The sequence below is a fragment of the Lates calcarifer genome, linkage group LG17 (genome assembly GCF_001640805.2).
Source record: "Lates calcarifer isolate ASB-BC8 linkage group LG17, TLL_Latcal_v3, whole genome shotgun sequence".
Taxonomy (NCBI): domain Eukaryota; kingdom Metazoa; phylum Chordata; class Actinopteri; family Centropomidae; genus Lates; species Lates calcarifer.
The window spans coordinates 27372131-27394356 of record NC_066849.1 but is presented as its reverse complement, the minus strand read 5'-3'; the positions used below and the strand labels follow the sequence as shown (position 1 = coordinate 27394356).

General features: G+C 42.2%; 1 protein-coding gene across 6 annotated transcripts in view; it reads right to left on the bottom strand.

Annotated features, from left to right (window-relative positions):
* The window catches only part of patj (PATJ crumbs cell polarity complex component), a 97836-nt gene that overhangs the window by 32822 nt on the left and 42788 nt on the right, over positions 1 to 22226 (bottom strand). For 5 of the 6 annotated variants that reach the window (XM_018676132.2, XM_018676142.2, XM_051077392.1 and 2 more), the window contains exons 28-29: positions 21349 to 21408; positions 20977 to 21076 (exon numbers count right to left, since the gene is read on the bottom strand). In XM_018676132.2, the coding sequence (XP_018531648.1) occupies positions 20977 to 21076; positions 21349 to 21408 (160 nt within the window). The remainder of the gene's footprint in view (positions 1 to 20976; positions 21077 to 21348; positions 21409 to 22226) is intronic. The other variant, XM_018676162.2, reaches the window with a different exon arrangement.

The window sequence follows — 22226 nt, the reverse complement described above, 5'->3', positions numbered from 1 at the left end:
TCTCATTGTGAATACAGCAGTGGAAACTGTAGCTCCCCCCGGCTACACTACAGTGTGTGTGTGTGTGTGTGTGTGTGTGTGTGTGTGTGTAGCTTCCAGACTGTTCTCTGCCTGGTCGACCAACAGCTGCTGCTGCTGAAGCTCAGACTCTTCATATCTTCAGATAAAGAACAGGAGCTGTTTATTTCCAAGATGGCGGCGCACATGTTGGTTACAGCGGCTCAGAGCTCTTTCTGTATTTTTTGTTTGTTTATCTTTCATTGTTTTTGTATTTTTGTTTTCGTTTAATTTTGAATTTCTGTCTTTTGTATGTTTGTGATTCTTTGAATTTCTTTTGTATTTTTTGTTTATTTTAGTTTTTTTTGGTTTGTTTGTTTTTTGTTGTATTTTTGTATTTTTTTGAATTTTTTCGTGTACTGTTAGGGTATTTTTTGTGAGCCATGACTCACAGTTTTCTTCTTCAGTCAAATGTTTTTCCTCCACTGACACTTTAAAGACAGAACTTCAGACGTACATGAACACCGGTTGTAGACAGTGAGATAAACATTTTCTTCAGCTGAGCTAAAAACCAAGCTAATGTTAGCTAACGTGCGTAGCTAACATTGTTTTTGTGTCTTCACAGTGCTGCAGTTTGTGCTGCTGTTGTACCTTTAAATAAAACGATCTGTTTGTTTTAGACGAGTTTTATAAATAGAGTTGATTTGATTGGTTAGAGAAAACATCAATGACGGTCCTCACCAGTGTAGTGACACAGACGAGTGTGTGTGTGTGTGTGTGTGTGTATTGGATGTTGTCTCTGCACAGACGAACAAGGTGACGACAAGGTGAAACACACTTATTAGATTCACTCATCACACACACACACACACTGAAGGACATACTTGACATTCCCACAAACATCGACAACAAATCAGCTCTGCAGTTTACAGCTTCTGTTCCTTCACTGTTTCCATTTCTGGACACTTTCTATTTCTGACCCTGAATTTCAGAGGAATCATTTTATTTTTAGGGACGATAACATCACTCAGTCTGTTACTGAAGTCCAGACTGAAATATCTCATCGGCTGAGGACTGTGATGAAACGTGGTTCATGTTCCCCTCAGGATGAACTCTAATAACGTTACTGATCATCTGACTAAAAGTACGTCCACTAAAGTGACAACATGATGACAGGATTCCTCCAGAGACAGAGCTTTTTATTAAAGAGTCAGATCCTTTAGTTTAACCAGAAACATCTCTATATCTCTCTACCAGACTCCATTGACAAAAACAGGGATTTAACCAGGAGCTGCTGGAATACCACTGCCTCCATCTGTTAGTGTGTCTGTGTTACTGTGTGACTTTCAGTGGTGGAAGAAGTAATCAGATACTTTACTGAAGTAAAAGTACCACACAGTAACACAGACACACTAACAGATGGAGGCAGTGGTATTCCAGCAGCTCCTGGTTAAATCCCTGTTTTTGTCAATGGAGTCTGGTGGCTTTGGACAGAAGTTATCCTTAAAGAACTTTAGTAAATAAAGTATTTTTAGTCTCGTCAGTGGAAACACTTCATGTCTGTCATTTTTTTGTTTCGTTTGTTTTTTACTCACATTTATTGTGTGCAAATTGAAAATGCTAAGATGCTAAAAACATGGACAAACACCTTCAGTTGTGATTTGTGTTTGATGCTAATTGCAAATGTTAGCATGCTAACATGAACTTTATACCTGCTAAACATCAGCAGGTCCTCCAACATCCTTTCCCTCCATCAAAGAGGTGACAACATTATGGTGTTATGCTTTTTATTAAAGGGTAAGACCCTTTTAGTTTATCTGTATATCACTACCGGACTCCATTGACAAAAACATGAATTTTACAGAGCAGAACACAGGAGCTGAGTAGAACTCATCATCGAACCCTTTTCTTTTCTATACAGTAAATAAACCTGAAATAAAACACCTGTAAATCAGATCATAGATCACATCCTGACTCCTGTCAGACCAGTTTTCTTTTTCAGCTCCTCGTCCTCTCTGACAGCAGAAAATCTCAGGTCTTTGACAGCGACTGATGAATTTATTTCCTCTGTGGATCAACACAGGTTAATCTGGACCAAACAAACAGTTTTAGGGCCGACAGACGCTGAAAAACTGATTAGAAACAGACTGAAAAACACCCTCTAACAGATTCAGCTCAGCTCCACCTGCAGCAGCAGAGGAACCTGAACACAGAGGAGAGGTATATGATCCAGGCTGAAACCACCTCTCCAGATTTCTCCAGGTCGATGTAAAAACAGTCGAAATTAAAACCAAATCTATCCACATCAGGGACAGACTGCTGCTGCTGGGATTACACGAGTCTGAGAGAGTGTGTGTGATGTTAATGTAACTGGCAGTAATAGTAATGTGCCCTGGAGGGTGAAATAGGACAAAAACCTGTGTGTGTGTGGAACAGACTGAAGCCTGAACTCAAGTGGAAAAGCTGCTGGAAATAAAACAGCAGCAGCAGAAACGCTGCTCTCTCCTGATCCTGCTCCATCACTGAACTCCTGTGAAAACTGTGGGTGATCTACTTCACATCTCTGCCTCCCTGCAGCAGCAGTTTGCTGTCTGTAAACCCACCCTGATGAAAACACAGTCATGTAACAATAATGCAGATATTTCAGACAAACAGCCACAGGCTCTCTGATCAGAGGGTGGGTTAAAACACATTCATGCAGTGAATGAAAGGTCTCTGCGTCTTTAAGGTTTCCTGGATTCTCTGCATGTGAAGCTGCTCTGAGCTTTTATCTAAAGGTTTTTACAGTTTGGAGTCTGAGAGCAGAAGAAGCAGAGAGACGGAGCAGACGGTGTTATCCTCCCTCAGTGTGTATGAAGCAGTGCTGCAGTAACTCCTGGAGGTCACTGCAATGCAACAGTAGCTCTGCTGCTGCTGCACACACACAGACACACTACAGCACTCACTACAACACTACAGCACTCACTACAACACTACACCTCACAGACCACTACACCACAGCACTACAACGCTCACAGATTCCCAGAGGAGGTGGCATTAATCTCCCTAACAGAACCTGAACTGGTCCAGTTAGCAACAACAGACTGAAGCAGGAAGTTTCTCTGCAGAGACACTGGAGCAGCTCCAGCATTACCACTGCCATCATGGGAATGCCATCACCTCCCAGTTTAGGAGGTGATGGCATTCCCGTTGAAAAGTCAGAAAAACATGGACGCTCACAGGAAAGTCTTTGTTGTTGTTTCTCTGTTGGAGAATCAGAACTAATCTGCTCCACATGAAGAACACTTCAGAGGAGGAGGAAAGTTTTTCATTAAAATTCAGTTGAATCTGTCTGATACCAAAACACTAAACTGACTGAATGTGAAACAAACTGCTATAAACAGGAACATTAGCAGAGAGTTCACTACTGTTGATGTGAGGAGCCGCCATCTTGAATTCTTATGTCGGGGTTGCTCCGACTTCAGGAGGCGTTCAGGTTCAAACTTCTGACTGGGAACTCTGAAATTCAGAGTACAACTGGAACACACCTGTTACTACCAGTATAAGTTAATGGCTTGGTTGTTTTTACAGCTCAGTTGAGGTCTTGCAGTGACACCAAGAGATTTATTAAAGAACCAACAGGTTCTCCACATTAAACCCTGTAGAAAACTAGAATCACCACCTCCTGGTTGTACATCTCCACCAACAAGTCCAGCTACAGTCAGTCCATACCAGTAATCCTTAAGGGTTGTTGGGAGGCTAGTGCCCTGGACAGATCACCAGTCTACAGGTGATTTAGAGTCACCAGTTGTTTGGACTGCGGGAGGAAGCCGGAGAACCAGAGAGAACCCACACAGGAACAGCGTGTTTTACAACAATCTGCAATCAGGAATTTAGTATGACGCAGGCTCATGTCTTCAAGATTTGTTTAACAATATTACAATCTCTGGGAACAGGAGGTCCATAGAGGTGGTACCCTGCACCTCTGTCCTGATGGTAACAGCTCGTATTCACCAGAAAGAGGCTGTAATACATCAGTAAGGACTGACCAAAGTGACCTTTGACCACCAAAATCTAATCACTGTATCTTTGAGTCAAAGTGAATGTTTGGACCAAATTTGAAGAAACTCTCTCGAGGTGTTAAAGAGATATGAAGTTAATGAGACGGACGACCTGAAAACGTGATGCTGGCTGTCGTCATGATTTTAACCTGATGACATGTACACATGGTAATAATATGTGTCCACACTGAGATCTGCTCGCTCTGTCCAGCTCACATCACATCCTCCTCTCAATGAAACAACAAAATAAAAGACAGAAGAAGATGGTGGTTTGGAGCAGTCAGTTGACAATCTTATGCATTTTAATGGAAGGTGTAAACGATTGATAAACATTCCTCAATGACACTGATAAACCAAGTCGATGAATAAACCTGTTCTGTAGATGGAAATCATAAAAATGAGCGACTGTGGCAGTTTGAATGTGAAGCAGCCACAGCATGAAATGTTTGGTTTGCGTCAGCAGTGACTGAACTCAGGTCTGATTCAGCTGAAATCTACAATCAGTAAACAGTAAAATAAGGCTGAGGAGTGAAAACTCTGAAACCACAGAGATTCAGGTAGAAGCTATAAAAGTACTGAGGTTGTGCAGCTGCAGCAGAAACCTCGTCACGGCTCGGCTCAGCTAAAACAGACCAACCAGGGCTGATGGAAAAACCCTGTCTGGTTAATTAGGTTTCAGGTAAGAGAACGGTCTGAGTTAAAGGTGCAGGGACGTTAGATCAACTTACTGTTTGTCCACCTGAATGGACGGGATGAATAAAGTATTTTATCATTTTATTTTAAGGACTTGTTGGACCTGAAGGAGGTCTGGACTGCTCCAGTTTGCTGGAAATTGGATGAACTGTGTGGAGAAACACTGCAGTTGTTTGGGACAGCGAGTGTTTAGAGGATGAATAAAACCCTGATGCACACAGTCAACATTTTCAACAGCACTGACATTTTAATTCGTCAGAGGAGGAAAAGCACAGGTGTCTTCACAAACCATGACAGTGAACCAGCATCCAACGACACCAGGACTCTGGATCCAAACGGACTGCAGTCGTTTTTTTTAACGTGACCAAAAAACACCTGCTACGACGAGCCAAAACGAGAGGCGTGAAAAAAGGTTTGTTAAGTACACGCTGTGAGGGATCGGCTCCGCTGGAGTCAGACGAGGTTGTGAAGCACCTGAGATTTTTAAATGGTGGAAAAACAAAAACAGCGCTGCAGCAGCAACGTCTACAAACACAGAGCGAGTGAGGCTGACGGCAGGTTCTTTTCATGTGACTCAGATTGTCCAACACACAAACAGTGAGTGTTTGTAATGTAATGTAATGACTTATTTATGTAATTGCCTGATTGATATTTGCTTTCAACTCTGAGGCACTGAAATCAGACCTTTGAGTTCTGATTATTTGTTAAAAATAAGGTTCAGAAAGGAGCATAACGACGGATATTATTCATACAAATGCAGAATATTTCAATTTGAAGTTGACAGAAATAAAAATAGACAGAAATACAATGTGTCTGTGTGTGTGTGTTTGGCACACCTCTACATCTGTGTGTGTCATTGTTTGTGTGTCGGGAGGTTGAATGAGTGATGCAGCGTCACCTGGGGAGTCCGCCAAGTCAATCTGCGCTAGTCATCATCAGCTACACACTGAAAACACACACACAGAAAACACTCTGACCTGCACAGCTGAATGAATCATGACATGCTGTTTGCTGTCTCACTGCACACACACAACAACACACAACAGACACACACATAGAAACAGGTGGGTACAGACTTCCAGACGAATGCAGACAGACAGGTGAAAGGTGACCTCTACCTGGATTCAACATATCGACAGGAACATGGTGGGAAAACACACACACACACTCACACACACACACAGTCTGTCATCTCATAACTCAGCTGTTCACGCTGAAGCCGTGACCGACACTCGAGAACACAACACACACATTAACACACACACACACACAGAAAGAGTGAGAGAGCGTACAAACCCGGCGGCAACATCGTCCATACTTCAGTCCTCACACACACCGAGATAAATCCACATGTAGCTCTGAGAGTGTGTGTGTGTGTCGTCTCAGTTTCAGGTTTGTCGTAACGCTCTGATATCCAGAAAATGAGATGTGTGTGTCTGTGTGTGTGAGTGTGTGTCTGTGTGTGTGAGTGTGTCGACCGGCTGCTGTGATACTGAGGCAGAGAGCGACGAACAGCTCTGTTATACACTCCAACCTCGATTACTCTCTCTCTCTCTCCCAGTCTTCTCTTTACCCTCCTCCTCCTCCTGCTGCTAACCCCCCCCCCCTCTCTCTTCCTCTCTCTCTCTCCCTCTCTCTCCCTCTCTCTCTCTCCCTCTCTCTCTCTCTCCCATCCATCTTTCTCACTCCATCAAAATCTATTTTTCCTCCTCGTTCGATGCCAAACATCCACTTGGAATGGAAACTTACAGATTCATCACTGCCTCGTAAAGACAGATAAATCTAAATCTACAATCCATTCGATCACTGAACCTTTACTCGACTTAAGCAATAATTCTAGTTCATTCCAACTTTGTCCTCTAACCATCATTTCTCCCAGTAGTAACGACCTTGCTCGCACCGTTAAGATCTGGGTGACGAAGTCTGAGACAAGCAGTTAAATGTTTTCCAGACGAAGGATCCATGGATCATGAAAAACAGAAAACACCTGCCAGCAGATCTGAATCTGATCCAAACCCTCTGACCTTGGCAGGAATCTCAGGAACCTCCCAAAAATACAAAGGTCACAAACAGAATCCAACTCCCACAATGTCCTCAGACACATCTGGATCCCAGGACTGACCTTCTCGCCCTCTCAAAGAGGTTCAGTGACACCTTTAAGGATTTACTAAACTTTAGGACACAAAAAACTTCTTAGACTTCTTGACCTTCCTCAATCAACTGTTCATTCTTCTAAAAAGTGCTTAAAACTTTGTTGGTTTTGACTTCGTGAATTCCTTGTGAATCCTTGAAACCTTGTCATGGATAAGAAGGGGAGCAGTTGAAGAACTCGTGGGTCCTCCACAAAGACCTCTTCTTAAACATCTGGAACATCATTGTGGACCTTAGCAGCCATCAAACCCCAGGACCTTTTAATAAATATTTACAATATCTTCAAGGACTTTGGGATTCTCCCCAAAGATGTCTTTTTGATATTCCCTGGCCCCTAAGAGTCTACTTAACAACCAATAAGCAGAGAGGCCCCTTCGAGTACTTTTGGATCCTCCTTAAAGATCCCCACAAAGATCTTTAGGATATCCTCAAGGAACCTTAGTACCCAACAGAATCTTTTAACTCTTGCAATGTCCTCAAAGATGCTCTCCATCCTCTCAAGGATGCCTGGAAACTACACCTCCACTTTTCCACTTTTAAGGACTTAAGGTACCCATCCACCCACCTGAGAGGATTCAGGCTCCTTACACCCCCAAAGCATGTTGCACTGAAAACTTCCATAAGGACCTCCTCAAGCCTGGACTTTCCTCAGAGACCCCTCAACTTCCACAACAGTTCTTCTGAAGATTTCTGACACTCCAAACCTGGATCATCCTCAACAACCTTTAGCATCTTCAGTTATCTATGGATTCTCCTTCAGGACAACCTTGGACTTCATTTAAGACTTCTGCATCCTCCTCACAGCCTCCTTCAACCTCCTCGAGAACATGTTGAGCATTAGGAATTGTGTACAGTGCTGACTGGTCGAATACGAGCCAATGCTACATCAGTAAACACCATTTTAAAAACCTATGTAACTGTTACTGGTCCGAAAACTTCACGGATCCTCCTCAAGGACTCCTGGAACTCCTGGAAGACCCCGGGTCCCCTGCTTCATCAACCACTGCTTAGATTTACATATTCAGCACATATAAGCTATAAATGATCCAGTTAATACAGACATGATCTGCAGCAATCAGAGGGGAGGGGTGGAGGATAGATGAGGACAGGAAACAGAGACGGAGACTAATCTGCATCAACACCACACACACACACACACACACACACACACACACACACACAGTCAGTCAGGCATTAATTCAGAACAGTGTGTTGTGTTGTAACAGTCTATGGGGAGCTGATTCAGGCAGCCAACTGTTCTGTTATGATAGCTTATTGATCCAACACACACACAAAATACAAATGCGCGACTGAATCTGCACACACTCACACACAGCTTGTTCTAACACACACCCATGGATGCACACACACACACACACATAAAGATAAAAACCTCATCATCATACAATTATTGTGTAAACAACACAAACACACACGTGGCAGCTGAGATTGTCCCCTCATCATTATTCAGACCAGCACCTCCCCTCTGCCTCGACATGACTCACAAATCAAACGCAACCAAGCCATCACAGCGTCTGAGAGCAGCGAGCAGCCTCAATTAAGACCACTTACACACCAACACACACCAACACACACCAACACACACCCCTCTGTATAAGCTCCTGCTGTTGTTTTGGGACTGGATGGAAGCTGGTCTGTGTTGAACTGGTTTCCAGCAGCATGACAGACCGGTTTGTCGCTACTAAATTAGTTAACTACTGAAATCTGTCACAGCTGGAACCAGTTTGTGGAGCAGCATCTGAGCTGGACGGCCTCCATTCAGAGGGACCACCTTGTTTGATTTGGAGGAGGCTGCTGGAGCCGGTCCAGTATTGTGAGGATTTTGGCCACGAGTAAATACAGAATAAAATATTTATTTCCTGAGGAGGAGCTGGAGAGAAGACTCAAATGTTGAAGTAAAGACGTATTTTTACGACAACAAGGACGATGAAAATACACAGCAGAACCAACGTCAAACCTCAGTGTCAGTGTTTTCCAAAATGACCGATAGGCCACCTCTTAATACCATCATTATGATGAATCAGAAACTACAACAATATACAGAGGCGCAGTATAACAGAACTTTGCATCACAAACAGGCATGTCCTGTAGCCAGAATATAACCAATAAAATACTGGTAAAATGCATTTTATTCACCGAAACTGCAGTTGAAGCTGCAGGTTAAAAACAGACTGACAGAGGTGGAGACATCCTGATTTCACGGCTCAAAAACTGGATCCTACATTTCCCATAATGCCCCTGCTCTGTCATCAGACCCTCCCTATCCCTTTAAAGTTCATTGTTCAGTGAACATTGTGATAAAAAACATTATGATTTCAGCTGAGCAGCGACGCTCTGCAGCCTGAACACCAATCAGATAAACAGCTCAGACTGAAATGTGACTGTTTAATGCTCACCGAGCATTTCTTACACATGATGTGCTAGTGTTAGCAAAAAGTAGAGCTGCAGTGCTTCAGTTCCCTCAGAGGATGATGGAAAAAAAATAAATGGCTATGAACCTGCGTCGGCTTCGATGGAGGCTGAAGATAAGAGGGTCTGAAAAATGACCAGAATATATGGAAGGAAAAAAAACATTAAAATGTAAAATATGAGGCAGAAACCTGCAGCTGGTCAACAGTTTTCCAGAGAGATACCGCAGATAAACCACTGCAGTTTAATAGACGGGGAGGAGGAGGAGGAGGAGGAGGAGGAGGAGGAGGAACGAAGTGAGGGGAGGTGGGAGAAATAGTAGAGAAATAAAGGAGGAGGAAGAAATCTCTGAGGAGTTACAGACTGTTTCATGCTGTAAAGGCAGTGGAAACTGTGTGTGTGTGTGTGTGTGTGTGTGTGTGTGTGTAGCTGTGTGTATTCATGGAGGAGCCTGATTAAGAAAATGCTAATTAGTCTGGTTGTGATTTTACAGGCAGATATTTAAAGACGCCTCATTTCAACTCATCAGCGAGTTCGTTTTAACGCGTCAGGATAAAAAGTTGTTGATAAAAAAGGGTCAGATCAGTGAAGCAGAAAAATACTGGAAATCAAACTTTACATTTTCTGACACATTTGGGAAAAATTTAAACAAGAAACAAACAAAATGACCTGAACCGATAATTTGTGTGTGTTTTTTAAGGTTCATTAAAACGTGTTATTCCTTAATAAACTCAATAATAATAATAATACTTCAAAGCACTGAAACTTTGTTGCCTGTTGGTAAACAAAGTCAAAGTCAGCCCATGAAATAAGAAACTAATCCAACATTCTTCATCATCAATCATCATTAATTATCTTTAGTTATTTCAGATGAGGATATTTAATCTTAGTGACAGTTACAACAACACCAACAAGATGAGGTGAAAATCAAGCTTCTGGAAAACCCAAGACGTCGAGTGTCAGATCTGACAAAGGAAACTGACAAATCACCTGGAAACTGTGAGTAACAGCTGAGCCACTGTCCTGTTTTTAGCTGGATCACAGCAGCAGTGTCAGCCCATTAAACACAACTGTCTGCGACTCAGTGAGATAGAGTTACACTATTGATCGGCCGGCTGTTGGACTCTTTTTATTGGGCGTCACTCTCACAAAAAATTAATTGCGTCATCGAGGAGTGCAACTTGTTTTTGCTCTGGTGTCAGGTGTTACACCTGCTGAGAGTCGTCCGCCCATCACAAGATGGCGTACAGCTACAGCAGAAACTACCAGTGTTATGGTGAGTTAACACCAACTGACGACACTGTCAGCAGCCCAGCAGGAGAGACACCTACACACCTACGCAGTCCAACCATGTCCCAGGTTTTTACTTAGTCTTGTTGTTACTATGCTAACAAAGAATAACACTGAAGTCTGAGCCATCAGTTTCACTGATCTCACAAATACAGATTTCATTATGAGCCTGAAAAATCCAGAATCAGTCGACCTACAGTTACTATGCACAGGTGAAGCAGATGTAGTGACTTTAAATACTTAAAACATTTATTATTTGATTGTCATTGAACATTGGATTTTGCAGAATCATCCAATATCACTGTTTCTCATGTGATTTGATTAGAGACCAGAACACGCCACTAAATATTAATGAGCAGTAAACACCAGAGGACTATGAGTTAAAACAGTGCAACTCGTTTCCTCACATCCACTAAGATCTTATGAAGTTAATAGTTTACACAGTTTGTTCAGTTCTTCCCGTCCGTCTTCCTCCACACTCGTACTTTTTCACAGTTGCATTAAATTGCGCTGCAGTGATGAAACCGTGTGACTCTGTTTCTGCTCAGTTTCTATTTATATTCTGTTTGTCTGGTTGCCGTGTCCTGTGGCTGTCGGCTGTCGCTGCTGCAACGACCCAGTTTCTCCCACAGGCTCAATCAAGTTTCATCTGATTTAATTAACTTTGTAAAGACTGTGAGTATAGATTTATATTCATGGAGCAGTTTAAACAAACTGGACTGACAGGAAGAGTGCAGATATGATCTGATTTAAGCTTCAACACATCAGGAACTGGACCAGAAATGTAGGTTAAACACCTCAGGATGCATCTATTCTTACAGTTACAGCTACAGGGGAGAGAAAAAGAAAAGTGTGTCCTGAGGGGGGGGCGCTACAGGGAAGGTCATGGGGTTCATCCTCAGAGGAGCAGGAATAAGATCAAAACTTGTCAGGGAAATCTGGCCAATGAATAAGTGGGAACTTTTTTAAGAAGGGTTCATCTTCTGAGGACTTTGACACCAGATACTGTGGTTCTCATCTTTTGTCCCACTTGTTGAGTATTGTTGTTGTGTTCAGGAAACTACACCACTTCAGTGAAGGATTGGATGATTCATCACACATCCACATCCATCCATTTTAACTCAGCATAGAGTTTTTCAGATGTAAACCAACATCTTTCCTGTGTTATATCGGAGGTCAGCAGTCAGAACTGGGAGCGACGTCACCTCCAAGTTAACGGTGTTCCAGTTTAGAAGTCTGAAAAACATGGACGCTCACAGCGCCTTTATAGCTGCTCTTATGGAGTATAAATGACTTTAAAACAAATCTGCTTTCTGCTCTCTAGATTTTAAAACAAACACTTAAGAATGTTCTTAAAAAGACGGTCAAATCAAATGTGAACGTGAGCTAGCTGTTGTTAGCATCAGTTGACAACAACGCTCTACAAACAGCGTAGCAACATGTCCACAGATAAACCTGAACAGTTCTCTGTGTCTGACTGACTTCATGTAAACTAATGAGACTGAGCTGCTATAAACAGGAACATTAGCAGAGTGTTATTGTGGAGCTGGAAGGTGAACCATTGACCTGCTGTCGTACCTTTTCTGTCTAGAGACCATAAAGGATGGTCTGTGGATGGAGGTGGTACATGTTATTTCACAGAATAACTGACAACTGTGAGCTGACAGTGGAGTTGGACGTGTCAGGAAATCACTAAAGTCAGACGGATTTATCCTCTGGGGAACATGAATGTCTGAACAAAGCGCCATGACAATCCATCCAGACGCTGCGGAGGTGTTCCAGTCTGGATCACAGTGGTGGATCAGCATGGAATAAAACCAGTAACAGTTGTAATCCACGCTGGTTCCAGTCCCTAAAGATCCATGACTGACTGTCAGGTCGACGCCACGTTGTCTGATCCTGCCTGAGGACCCGACAGAACGAGTACAGTACAAACTCCAGGAAACAAGGCCAGAGAGAGAGAGGGAACAGAAACAGGGATTCATCCTCCTCTCAAGGACAGCTGTATCACCTGGGGGAGGACACGTCTGCGATTTTAATAAACTTCAAAAGGGACTCGGAGAGTGTGTGTGTGTGTGTGTGTGTGTGTGTGTGTGTGGAATAATAATCAGGCTGCAGTTTGCAAAGTAAAGTCTGACTGCAGCAGCATCAGGAGGTCAGAGGTCGTCGGTCTGGGGATTCAAGCTGACAACCTTAAAATCACAATCCCTGATCAGGAGCCCCAGCTCGCCCGGTGTGAATACAGGACTCTCTCTCTCTGTAACACAGGAAGCAGGTGTGTGTGTGTGTGTGTGTGTGTGTGTGTGTTGTAGAAGAAGGCCACAACAATCAGGTCAAGGACTGTGCAGCTGAGGAATCGAGTGCCTCTGGAGCAGAACTTCAACAACAGATCGTCTGCTGTGATAATAAACTGAGCTTCTATCTCTGAGAGGATGTTGGAGGGTTCAGACCTGGTTCGTGGGTTCAGGTTTAGGGTTCGGATTGGGCTACTGGAGAACGAATAAAAATATAGAAATTAACCAAATAATTTAAAGGAATTTTGGCGCTAAACAAACTGTCAGAACCTCGGTAAAAGCCTCGGCCACTGACCCAGCATGGCCGACCTGAACCCAACGTCCAACCTTTTCTTTTGCAGTTGTAACTTCCTCAACAACACAACACGAAACTGTATTTCTGTCAGACGTCATGAAGCCAGTGTATCTCTGTCCACTCCCCAGGGACAGAAACATCCTGTGGTTAAAGTTCAGCTTCAGATCATTTCAGCTCTGACTGACCACCTGCATTTACAGGTGAGTTTCACCAAACTACAGCTGGCTACAGTTTGTCACCTGTGGTTGGCCTGGCTGTGTGTCACTCAGAAAACAGTCAGCCAATCAAAGGAGAGGCTCAGACGGACACAAAATGCTCTGTTCTCACTAAAGCTGATGAGAGCAGATGTAAATCTATAGAGATGGTTTCTGGTTCATAAAACAATTGTTATGCAGGGTTTTCCATCTGTTGGTCGGACGTGAAAACATCTTCAGTCGACTACTTTCTCTCTGTTTCACGTCTCCGTCTCTTTTTCTAATGTTCTGACTCTGATCTTAAACCAGATGAAGGATTTTAGTCGTCAGACGTCTGGATCTTCAGTAATCAGAGAAACAAGCTGAGCTAACAGCTGCTCTCCACGTCCTGATCCTCACAGAGAAACTTCAGTTTTTAACCTGAAACTGTTTTTACTGGTTTTAATCAGCTGGTCTGTTTGTTGTGGAGAGGAGGAGACCTCTGTGGAGGATTCAGATCCTGAACCATCAACACTGAAGGAACCTGAACCTACAGATGAAACATGATGTTGCAACCAAACAAACTACTTCTATCTCCGACCTTCAGATAAAACACATGTAAAGTCCTGGATGTGTCTCAGTGAGATGTGGGACCATTGACTAACACCCACAGTGAGAAAGGTCAATGACGTCTTTAACGAGAAGAGATCTCAGTTAATAATTAAGGAACAGATTGGATCCATCCATCAGTCTGACTGCAGCTCAGCAGGCAGCAACTCACTGAGGTAAAGCTCTGTTAATACCCCCCAACACTCAGACAGCCTCTAAAGCTCCTGTGTGACTTCTCTTTCTTCTTATTCACCCTCTTCATCTTCCCTTAACATTTAAAAACATCTTTCTCCTCCTTTCGCTCCTCACTGAGCTGTCAATCATCCGCCAGACTGTGAGCAGTGGAGCGAAGAAACCTCCAAAACACACACACAGTAACACACACAGTAACACACCTTGTTATCCACCTGCCTGTGTGTCGTCTACCTTCTCTGCTGTATGAAGTGAAGCTGCAGCTGGAAACTGTAGATATTTAATGTTCTGGTTTCCTGTTGTGTTTCCTTCATGCTCTGTTACAAACAGTGACGCAGCTGTAAAGACAGAAAAACTCTGTCCGTCCAAAACTTTGCTAAAGAGCAAAATATCTTCACGACTGGACGGATTGAGAGGTTTGGTTCAGACATTCGTGGTCCCCAGAAGATGAACACTGATGGAGCTTTAGAGGAGCTGGAAGGTGAATGTGTTTCTCTGTTTCCAGTCTTTATGCTAAGCTAACCACCTCCTGTCAGTAGCATTGTGTTGGTCATGGTTAAAGGGAACCAGTGTTGAGTGTTTTCTGCATCGATGCAGTGACACATCATCATCGATTACAGCTTCCTGACACTGCTTGTTGATTTTGACGTTGATGACCTTGATTTCTGAAGCTCTTTTCTAAATAATAAAAAGGGAGTTCATATTTATCTGACTGCTTTTAATCACTGATGAAAGCAACACATCGTCATGCGTCGAGATATCAAATCAAATCATTGACAGGATAATTGTAATCAAATTAGTGTTGACTATAGGAAATAGAGGTGTTTATGTTAGTTGGACCAGTCTACTCAGTCTAATCAGGTCCAGTCTCATGTCTCTGGGTCAGTATGTTCAATGGACCTGATCATCAGCTCTGATCACAGGTTTAGTCACGATCACTAAGTTAATTCCATCAAAGGATGATCGTCAGCGATGTTTTTCTGCTCCTCACAGGTTGATGTCTGCAGCTCTTCTCTGACTTTACATTTGTTTTCGTATATTTGTTATATTTATGTTTGTATATGATACCATTTGTATAGATTTACCCCAAATTTCCAAATCATTTCCATTAATTCCCACGGTAAGTTTCTGGTAATTCTGCAGAAATTTTCTGCCCCTCTGCAACCCCATTCTTGAGTCCCCCCTCAGATCAGATTAATTTATGCACATCAGGTTTTCCACCAGTTTATTTTGGATTGAAGATCTCCACAGAGGAAATAAACTAGAAGTTGCACTTTGTTGGCTCAGTCATCCACTCTGAAGCTCTATAAAAACATTATACTGTGGAGGTGACTCGTCAGTTAACGTAGGTCACTTCAGGTGTTTGAACAGTCTTACGTTGAAATCTGTAGCATCAGACATTTCAGCTTCAGTTACAAGACATTCAGTAAACTGGAAACATGACTTTTGGAAAATTATTTCTGCCACATCCTGACACAGTCTGACAGCAGCTGCTGCTGCACAGTAAAAACTGTTGGATATTTGCTGCTCTGCTGCTTCTGCTCTAAGGAAAACAAACCTCAAACAGCATTCAGAATTAAATGGAATCATTTATTATTGTTGCAGCGGCCAATATAATTTTTCACGGGGAATATAAATAAGACAACAAACCGAAAGAAAAGAGGAGACGGTCTGAGAGACGAGCAGCACTGATCAGCACCATCACCAAACACTGATTTATCATCAACAGAGAAATGAGAGGCGACTTCATTCCCTCCCAGTGTATCACACACTGACACAAACAAGTGGCTTTACTGTATTTGTGTCAGAAAAATCCCTCAGCACCACCAGGAACCACATGTCTGGCAAAGAAGCTGTACTCCATTCCAGTCTCATACATTTCACAAATGTGTTTGTTGTCGTCTATCAAGTCACAAATCAGCTCATAAAATCAGACAGCTGGCAGGAAACACAACAACAAGCCATAAAAATGTGCTTTTGGCGCAATCCTCGGGACAGATGCTCCCTCCCTCATGATGCCAAACATGATATGTTTGGAAGATGTTTAATCAGCTGTGACTCAGTCAAATTATCTGTGTTAAAGTCTGAACACACTTAATCAAAAAGCTGCAGACCAGTATCAGTTTGTCTAAAACTGTGGATAAAGACTCTACAACTGGATAAATACCAAAGGGACTAAGCTTTGGTTGTCCCAGTCTGAAGACCATAGAGACTGAGCCCTAACTGTCCCAGAGTTCAGGCTAAAAACTGGATGTTTATGAGTATTGTTCATCTAAAATGAATCTGCTGGAGACTTAAGTTAATGTTGATTTTAACAGGAAGTTTTATTCAGTAAAAACAAGTGTTCATTTCTGTGTTGGCACTTTTATAATGTCTTAATCTATAATTAACTCACAACTAATCACAATTAACTCACACTTTACAAATCAAACACCTTAAAATAACAAATTAAAACAAACTTTAGCTGCAGCTCTGACTGAACAAATCACATTTATTCATTTAAACTAAATGTGCTATAAAGTTGAATTCAGACATAATTTAAACGTAACTACATTTCAGTGGAGGGTTTAGTGACTGTGGTGTAAATCATCTTATTCTCAGGAGACGAACATTAGCTGGACTCATCCTGTGATTTCTAATCATGTCAGAGATCATCATATCAATCTCTTTAAATTAAAAAATTCTTCCATAAAATGACCAAACACATTTCAGACAGAGGTCACACAGACATCATCTGTCAGTACTAATCAGAGTGAATCAATATCCCATTTAACTGGCTTTATAATTAGTTGCTTTTGAGGAATCCTTGACTTTATCGTGCTTTTCTCTTTAATGGAAATTATTTAACAACATTTTATCCGCTCACTGTGAAAATCGCTCATACTTTTTAAAAATGAATGTTAATAATTTGGATTTGGACAGTAAATGTGACTTGAATACAGACTTTCATTTTGCTGCATGAACAAAAGACATAGAGGATAAGTAATAATAAAGTGGGCATTTAAATTGTAACCTTACTGGCTGTACATAATCTGTGACTGTGTCTTATAGCCTCAAGGGAAAAGATGATGATTTTCTTTTTCTCAGGAAAATCGAGGAAAGAAATCAAGGGAATTGAAATTCTAATAAAAGATTAGATGAAAAATAAATAAATTGGTACATTATTCATTGACAGATATATGAGTGCTACCAGAACAAAAGTAGATTTAACAGGACAGATGTTATTTGTAAAATAAATCGAGCTCAGAGAAACAACAAGCTGATATAAAAGCACCCGACCAGGAGACAGCGGCTTTAGATCCCACCTCACAAACACCAGATCCCACTGATACCAGCAGCAAATACAGTTCCTCCATCAAAACACCTAAAACCCTCCAACCAGCAGCCTGGAAAAACAAGAAGGAACCTCCCCACAGCTCCGTCCGTCTGCTTCAAACGCACGAAACCAAACGCACCCAAACCCAGAGGGAGGCAGAGGCAGCAAGAAAACCCCAAAACCCAGAGAAAGACCGACTGGAGAGAGAGCCAGAAGGAATAAGAAATGAAAACAAAAAGAAATCCTCCACTCTGTGCTGTAACAGGCCGCTGGTTCAAACAAGCCCTGCAAAGACAGAAACACACACATTAACACAGTGCTGCACTGACCTGCACTAACCTGTCTGCAACAGCAAAACACACACATGCATCAAGATAAACTGAGATAAAATGAGATAATCAGAGAGAAACCAAAACACTCTGAAACTAAACACTTAGATACAATGAGATGCAATGAGACACACTGAGATTCTTTAACATAAACTGAAATAAGTAAAGAGATACTTTCAGATACTGATGGATGGATCAATGTAACAAGATACTGAGATACTCTAATGGAAAATGAGATACTTTAAAATACGAAGAGATAGAATATGATACTGAAATAAACAGAGATGCTTTCAGATCCTGATGAAGATACTGAGATACCCCGACATACTCTGAGGAAAACTTCAATAATCTGAGATTCTTTAGAGATAAACTGAGATAAACTGAGATATTTTGAGATAAACTGAGATATTTTGAGATAAACTGAGATATTTTGAGATAAACTGAGATATTTTGAGATACCCATGTGTATATCAGTCTGTTCATATTCTGCAGGTTTAGAAACTTGTGTGGTTTGAACCTGAGACATGTAACGACTGATTCAGAGGCTGGTTCAGATATAAATCCAGAAAATGCTGACATCTGAGCCAAGCTAACGCTAACTCAGACAGCACGTAGACTGTCCTGTTACTACACCACTGCTGCTGAAGTGCCTTGGAGCATGACACTGAACCACCAAACAAGGGAAATGACAAATGGCTCTGATTTCCTTCAACCAGCTCATCAGGAAAAGAGCTTTGTGATTCAGTAAACACACAGCGATGGAGGAAGGTGCCGTCACGGCTGTTTAACGCTCTAATGGACCAATGGATTTGAATTAAACAAAGACACAACCTGCTCATAATAATGAGAGGAACAATGAGGGAAGGACAGAGACACAGTCCAACACTGCAGCTCTGATTCTGTCCACTACGGTCAACGAATCCAATGTTCAGACTCAAACCAACAGGGTGTTCGTCCGTCTTTCAACACTTCCTGTCTGTGGCTCTCAGCCCGAAGCCCATTGGTTCCTACTGAAGATGTAAAACTTTAAAACACCTCACAAACATAAAGAAAACAGCTGCTCGTTGTAGTTTTTAACTGAACAAACAGGAGGAGACAGAGTTGTTGTTGTTGTTGTTGTTGTTGTTGGGGACTATTTTCAGCGGCGGATTAATCCACAGTTGGTGTGTTTTAAAGAAAAAAAAGAATTGTCATCCTCTGATTGGACAAGTTATCAACCATCTACCTCTATATGGAGCTGCTGTAATGCTTGTTCACACACCTGATAAAGTCTGTAAATTCTTTGTTTTGACTGACCTTCCACATTATTTCCTTGTTTTTACTCTGATAAAAACCCTAACGAGGAGGAAGTTCATCTCTGTAGCAGCTAATACTTTAATTTCATAACTGCATCAGCTTCTCTTAGAAATGTGTTTAGAATATGCAGCAGAATATCACCAAACTGGTAGGAAATTCTGAAAAAAGTTTGTAGGATTAGCTGGAAAATACAGGAGTCATAACATGAAGTGTTACTGATGAACCAGTAGATATATCCATCTACCAGACAGATCGAAAACCTTAGATGAGGTGATTGTGAGATGATCTGAGGCTGAAACCTCTTCATCACTGTCACTTCAGAGTTTTATGGTTCGAACGCTGCCAAAGAGAAACTGAGTGAGTTTGGACGGAGCTGAAAAACTGACACCAATTATACAGACACTGACTGAGATCTGGCAGAAGAGCAATGCATCAACACACACACACACACACACACACACACACACACACACACACAGGAAGCAGCTTGTGTGTGTGTTTACCAACCAACAAACGTCTCTCTCTCTCCTCCAACATGGCAGATGGTCACGTTCAGTCTGTCTGAAGCTGAGTGAGTCAACACACACACACACACACACACACACACACACACACACACACACACACACACACAAAGCAAATAATCCTCCTCAGTTTGCAGTCCAACAGTGATGATGTGTTTCTGTAGTCCAACCTGAAGTTAGCATCACTCTGGTTCCTCCACAAAAAGCCAATGGGATTTTTTCATTGTGTTTTGGATTATTCCAGAAAATAAACTGAGACCGACTAACGTTTCTGATCCTTCAGGTTTAGTTCATCAGTCCTCAGTCCTCAGTCTTTAGTGTTCAGTCCTCAGGACCAGCACCAGATTCATGTCTACAGTCCCGGTCTCTGAGCTCTTCTACAAAAGCCTTTCTTCTTAGAAAGTTAGTGAGAGTTTGAAAGAGCGTGAGTAGAAACACAACGAGGCTGTAAAGGTGGACTGGTGAGTAGATGGGTTTTCATGTTCAGAATGTGATGAAGGAAAATATAAATATCAGATCTGATCCTGGACTGGAACAAAGTAAAGAAATTCCTCCTGTGTATTTTAGAAAAAGGTCGACAGGTTCTAAGGAGCTGAGCTCAGTGGAGTAAAACTGAGGAAGAGACGGAGGAACAGACTGAACCTGAACTAAATATTAAAGAGGAGAAAGAAGAGGATGGAAACACACTGTGCTGGATCAGGAGGCAGAGATCCATCACTCTGTACATGGAGGGTTAAACACTGTGTGTGTGCAGCAGCTAAAGTTTTACTCTTCGCTCTGCGAGAGTCTCGATGAACAGGTTTCCTGCAGATACAGCAGGTGGTTTATCAGGGATCATCAGGCAGTAACGTAATGAACTGAATAAACAACATCTGTGAATTGCTGAGGAGCAGAGAAGTGTAGGGGACAGCAGTAAGTGCAGCATCTAACTATAATCTGCATGTGAGGCATTAAGGAAACATCTGTAAATTCCTGTGTCTGCTGACACTGGAATACGTAAGGTGTTTGATAAATTGTTGTGTCTACTGATACAGTCTGCATGTGAGGCATTTGAGGGACATCTGTAAACTGTAGTGTCTACCAATAGCCTGCAAGTGAGGCGTTTATGAAACATTGGTAAATTTCAGTGTCTTTTGATACAGTTTGCATCCACACATGATCAAACTGTGGGTTTATTGTAAACCCAGAGAAAAGTGTCAATGTGACACAAAGACATGTCTGATGTTAGCGACACAATCAGGGTGTAAAACCTAAAACTGATCATTGTTGTGTTTTCGTTCTTTTAGAATCAGCTCAGCTCCATCTCTACAACCTGCTGACAGCTGCATGTGTGTGTGTGTTACTGACCTTTGGCCTGCTCCAGGTCAGAGGTCAGCTCATGCTCCTGTTGGCTGGGGGGTCTGTAAGGTGGGGGCTGTCTCAGAGGAGGTGGGTTTACTCCTGGATTCTGCAGAGAAACAAACAGTTTTAGTGAGGTGTTGGTGTCTCAGTCGTCCTCTGTGCTGAGGCTGTGCTGCCCCCTGCTGGACTCTACAGGACTCTACAGGACTCTACAGGACCCTACAGGACTCTACAGGACCCTACAGGACTCTACAGGACTCTCAGTCTGACGTTACTGAACAGACCAGACTTCAGACCCAGTGTCAGACCAGGTTTGTTGGTGATACATATAAAGACAAAGACAGAGGAGGAGATGTTACGTCCATCTTCTGTTCTTACCGGAGACTCTGTCCTCTTTGCTTTGTGTTTGTTGTAGCTGGGAGCTGTGAGAGAGACAGGCTGAAACACACACACACACACACACACTGTGAGACTTCAGTATGAACCATGTTTACAGTATGTGTTTGTATTTACAGACGATATGTATCTTACAGAGTCCTGGAGGAGAAATCAGTTCTGAAGGTTAACAGATATACTTTAGTAAAATCCTGAGAAAGTTTCTCCAGAAACTTTTGTGAGATCTCTCAAAAGTACATCTTGTTTTTTTCACCTTCAGATTTTTTTTCCTCCATGTCCCTTCCAGGGCTCCGTAGTATCTAGATGATTTTTTAAAATTAAACTAAACACATCCACCTACCTACTCTACCACTCTCACGTATATCTACACTCTCCTTCATCCATTCATATCATAATCACAGACATTATCTAGATATGATTCTGATTACATTTACACATGCGTTATCGCATTCAGCCAATCAGATCACAGCCCGTCCTCAGTGCGTTTCAGTTCTACTCAGAAGTCTGAATTTCAGAGTTCCTAGTCTGAAGTTTGAACCTGAACGCCCCCTGACTCTGAGGTGTTCTTCAGGTGGAGCACATTAGTTCTGAAAGACTTCCTGTGAGCGTCCATGTTTTTCACTCCCAGTTCTGACCTCACCTGTACTTTCATGTGGTCCAGAATATTTTAACAGCAGGTGTAAATGTGTGTGTGAGCTGATCTGATCTGTTTTCAGAGTGAAATTTGACTTTGATGTGAAAATGGAAAAAGTTAAAATTGTATTCATGGATGTTCAGACAGCTCTGATACTGAAGTTAAAGGCAGGAGCCTTTGGTTTAGTCTTTGTCCTGTTCCTTCCTGTGTGAATGTGGTTTTATTC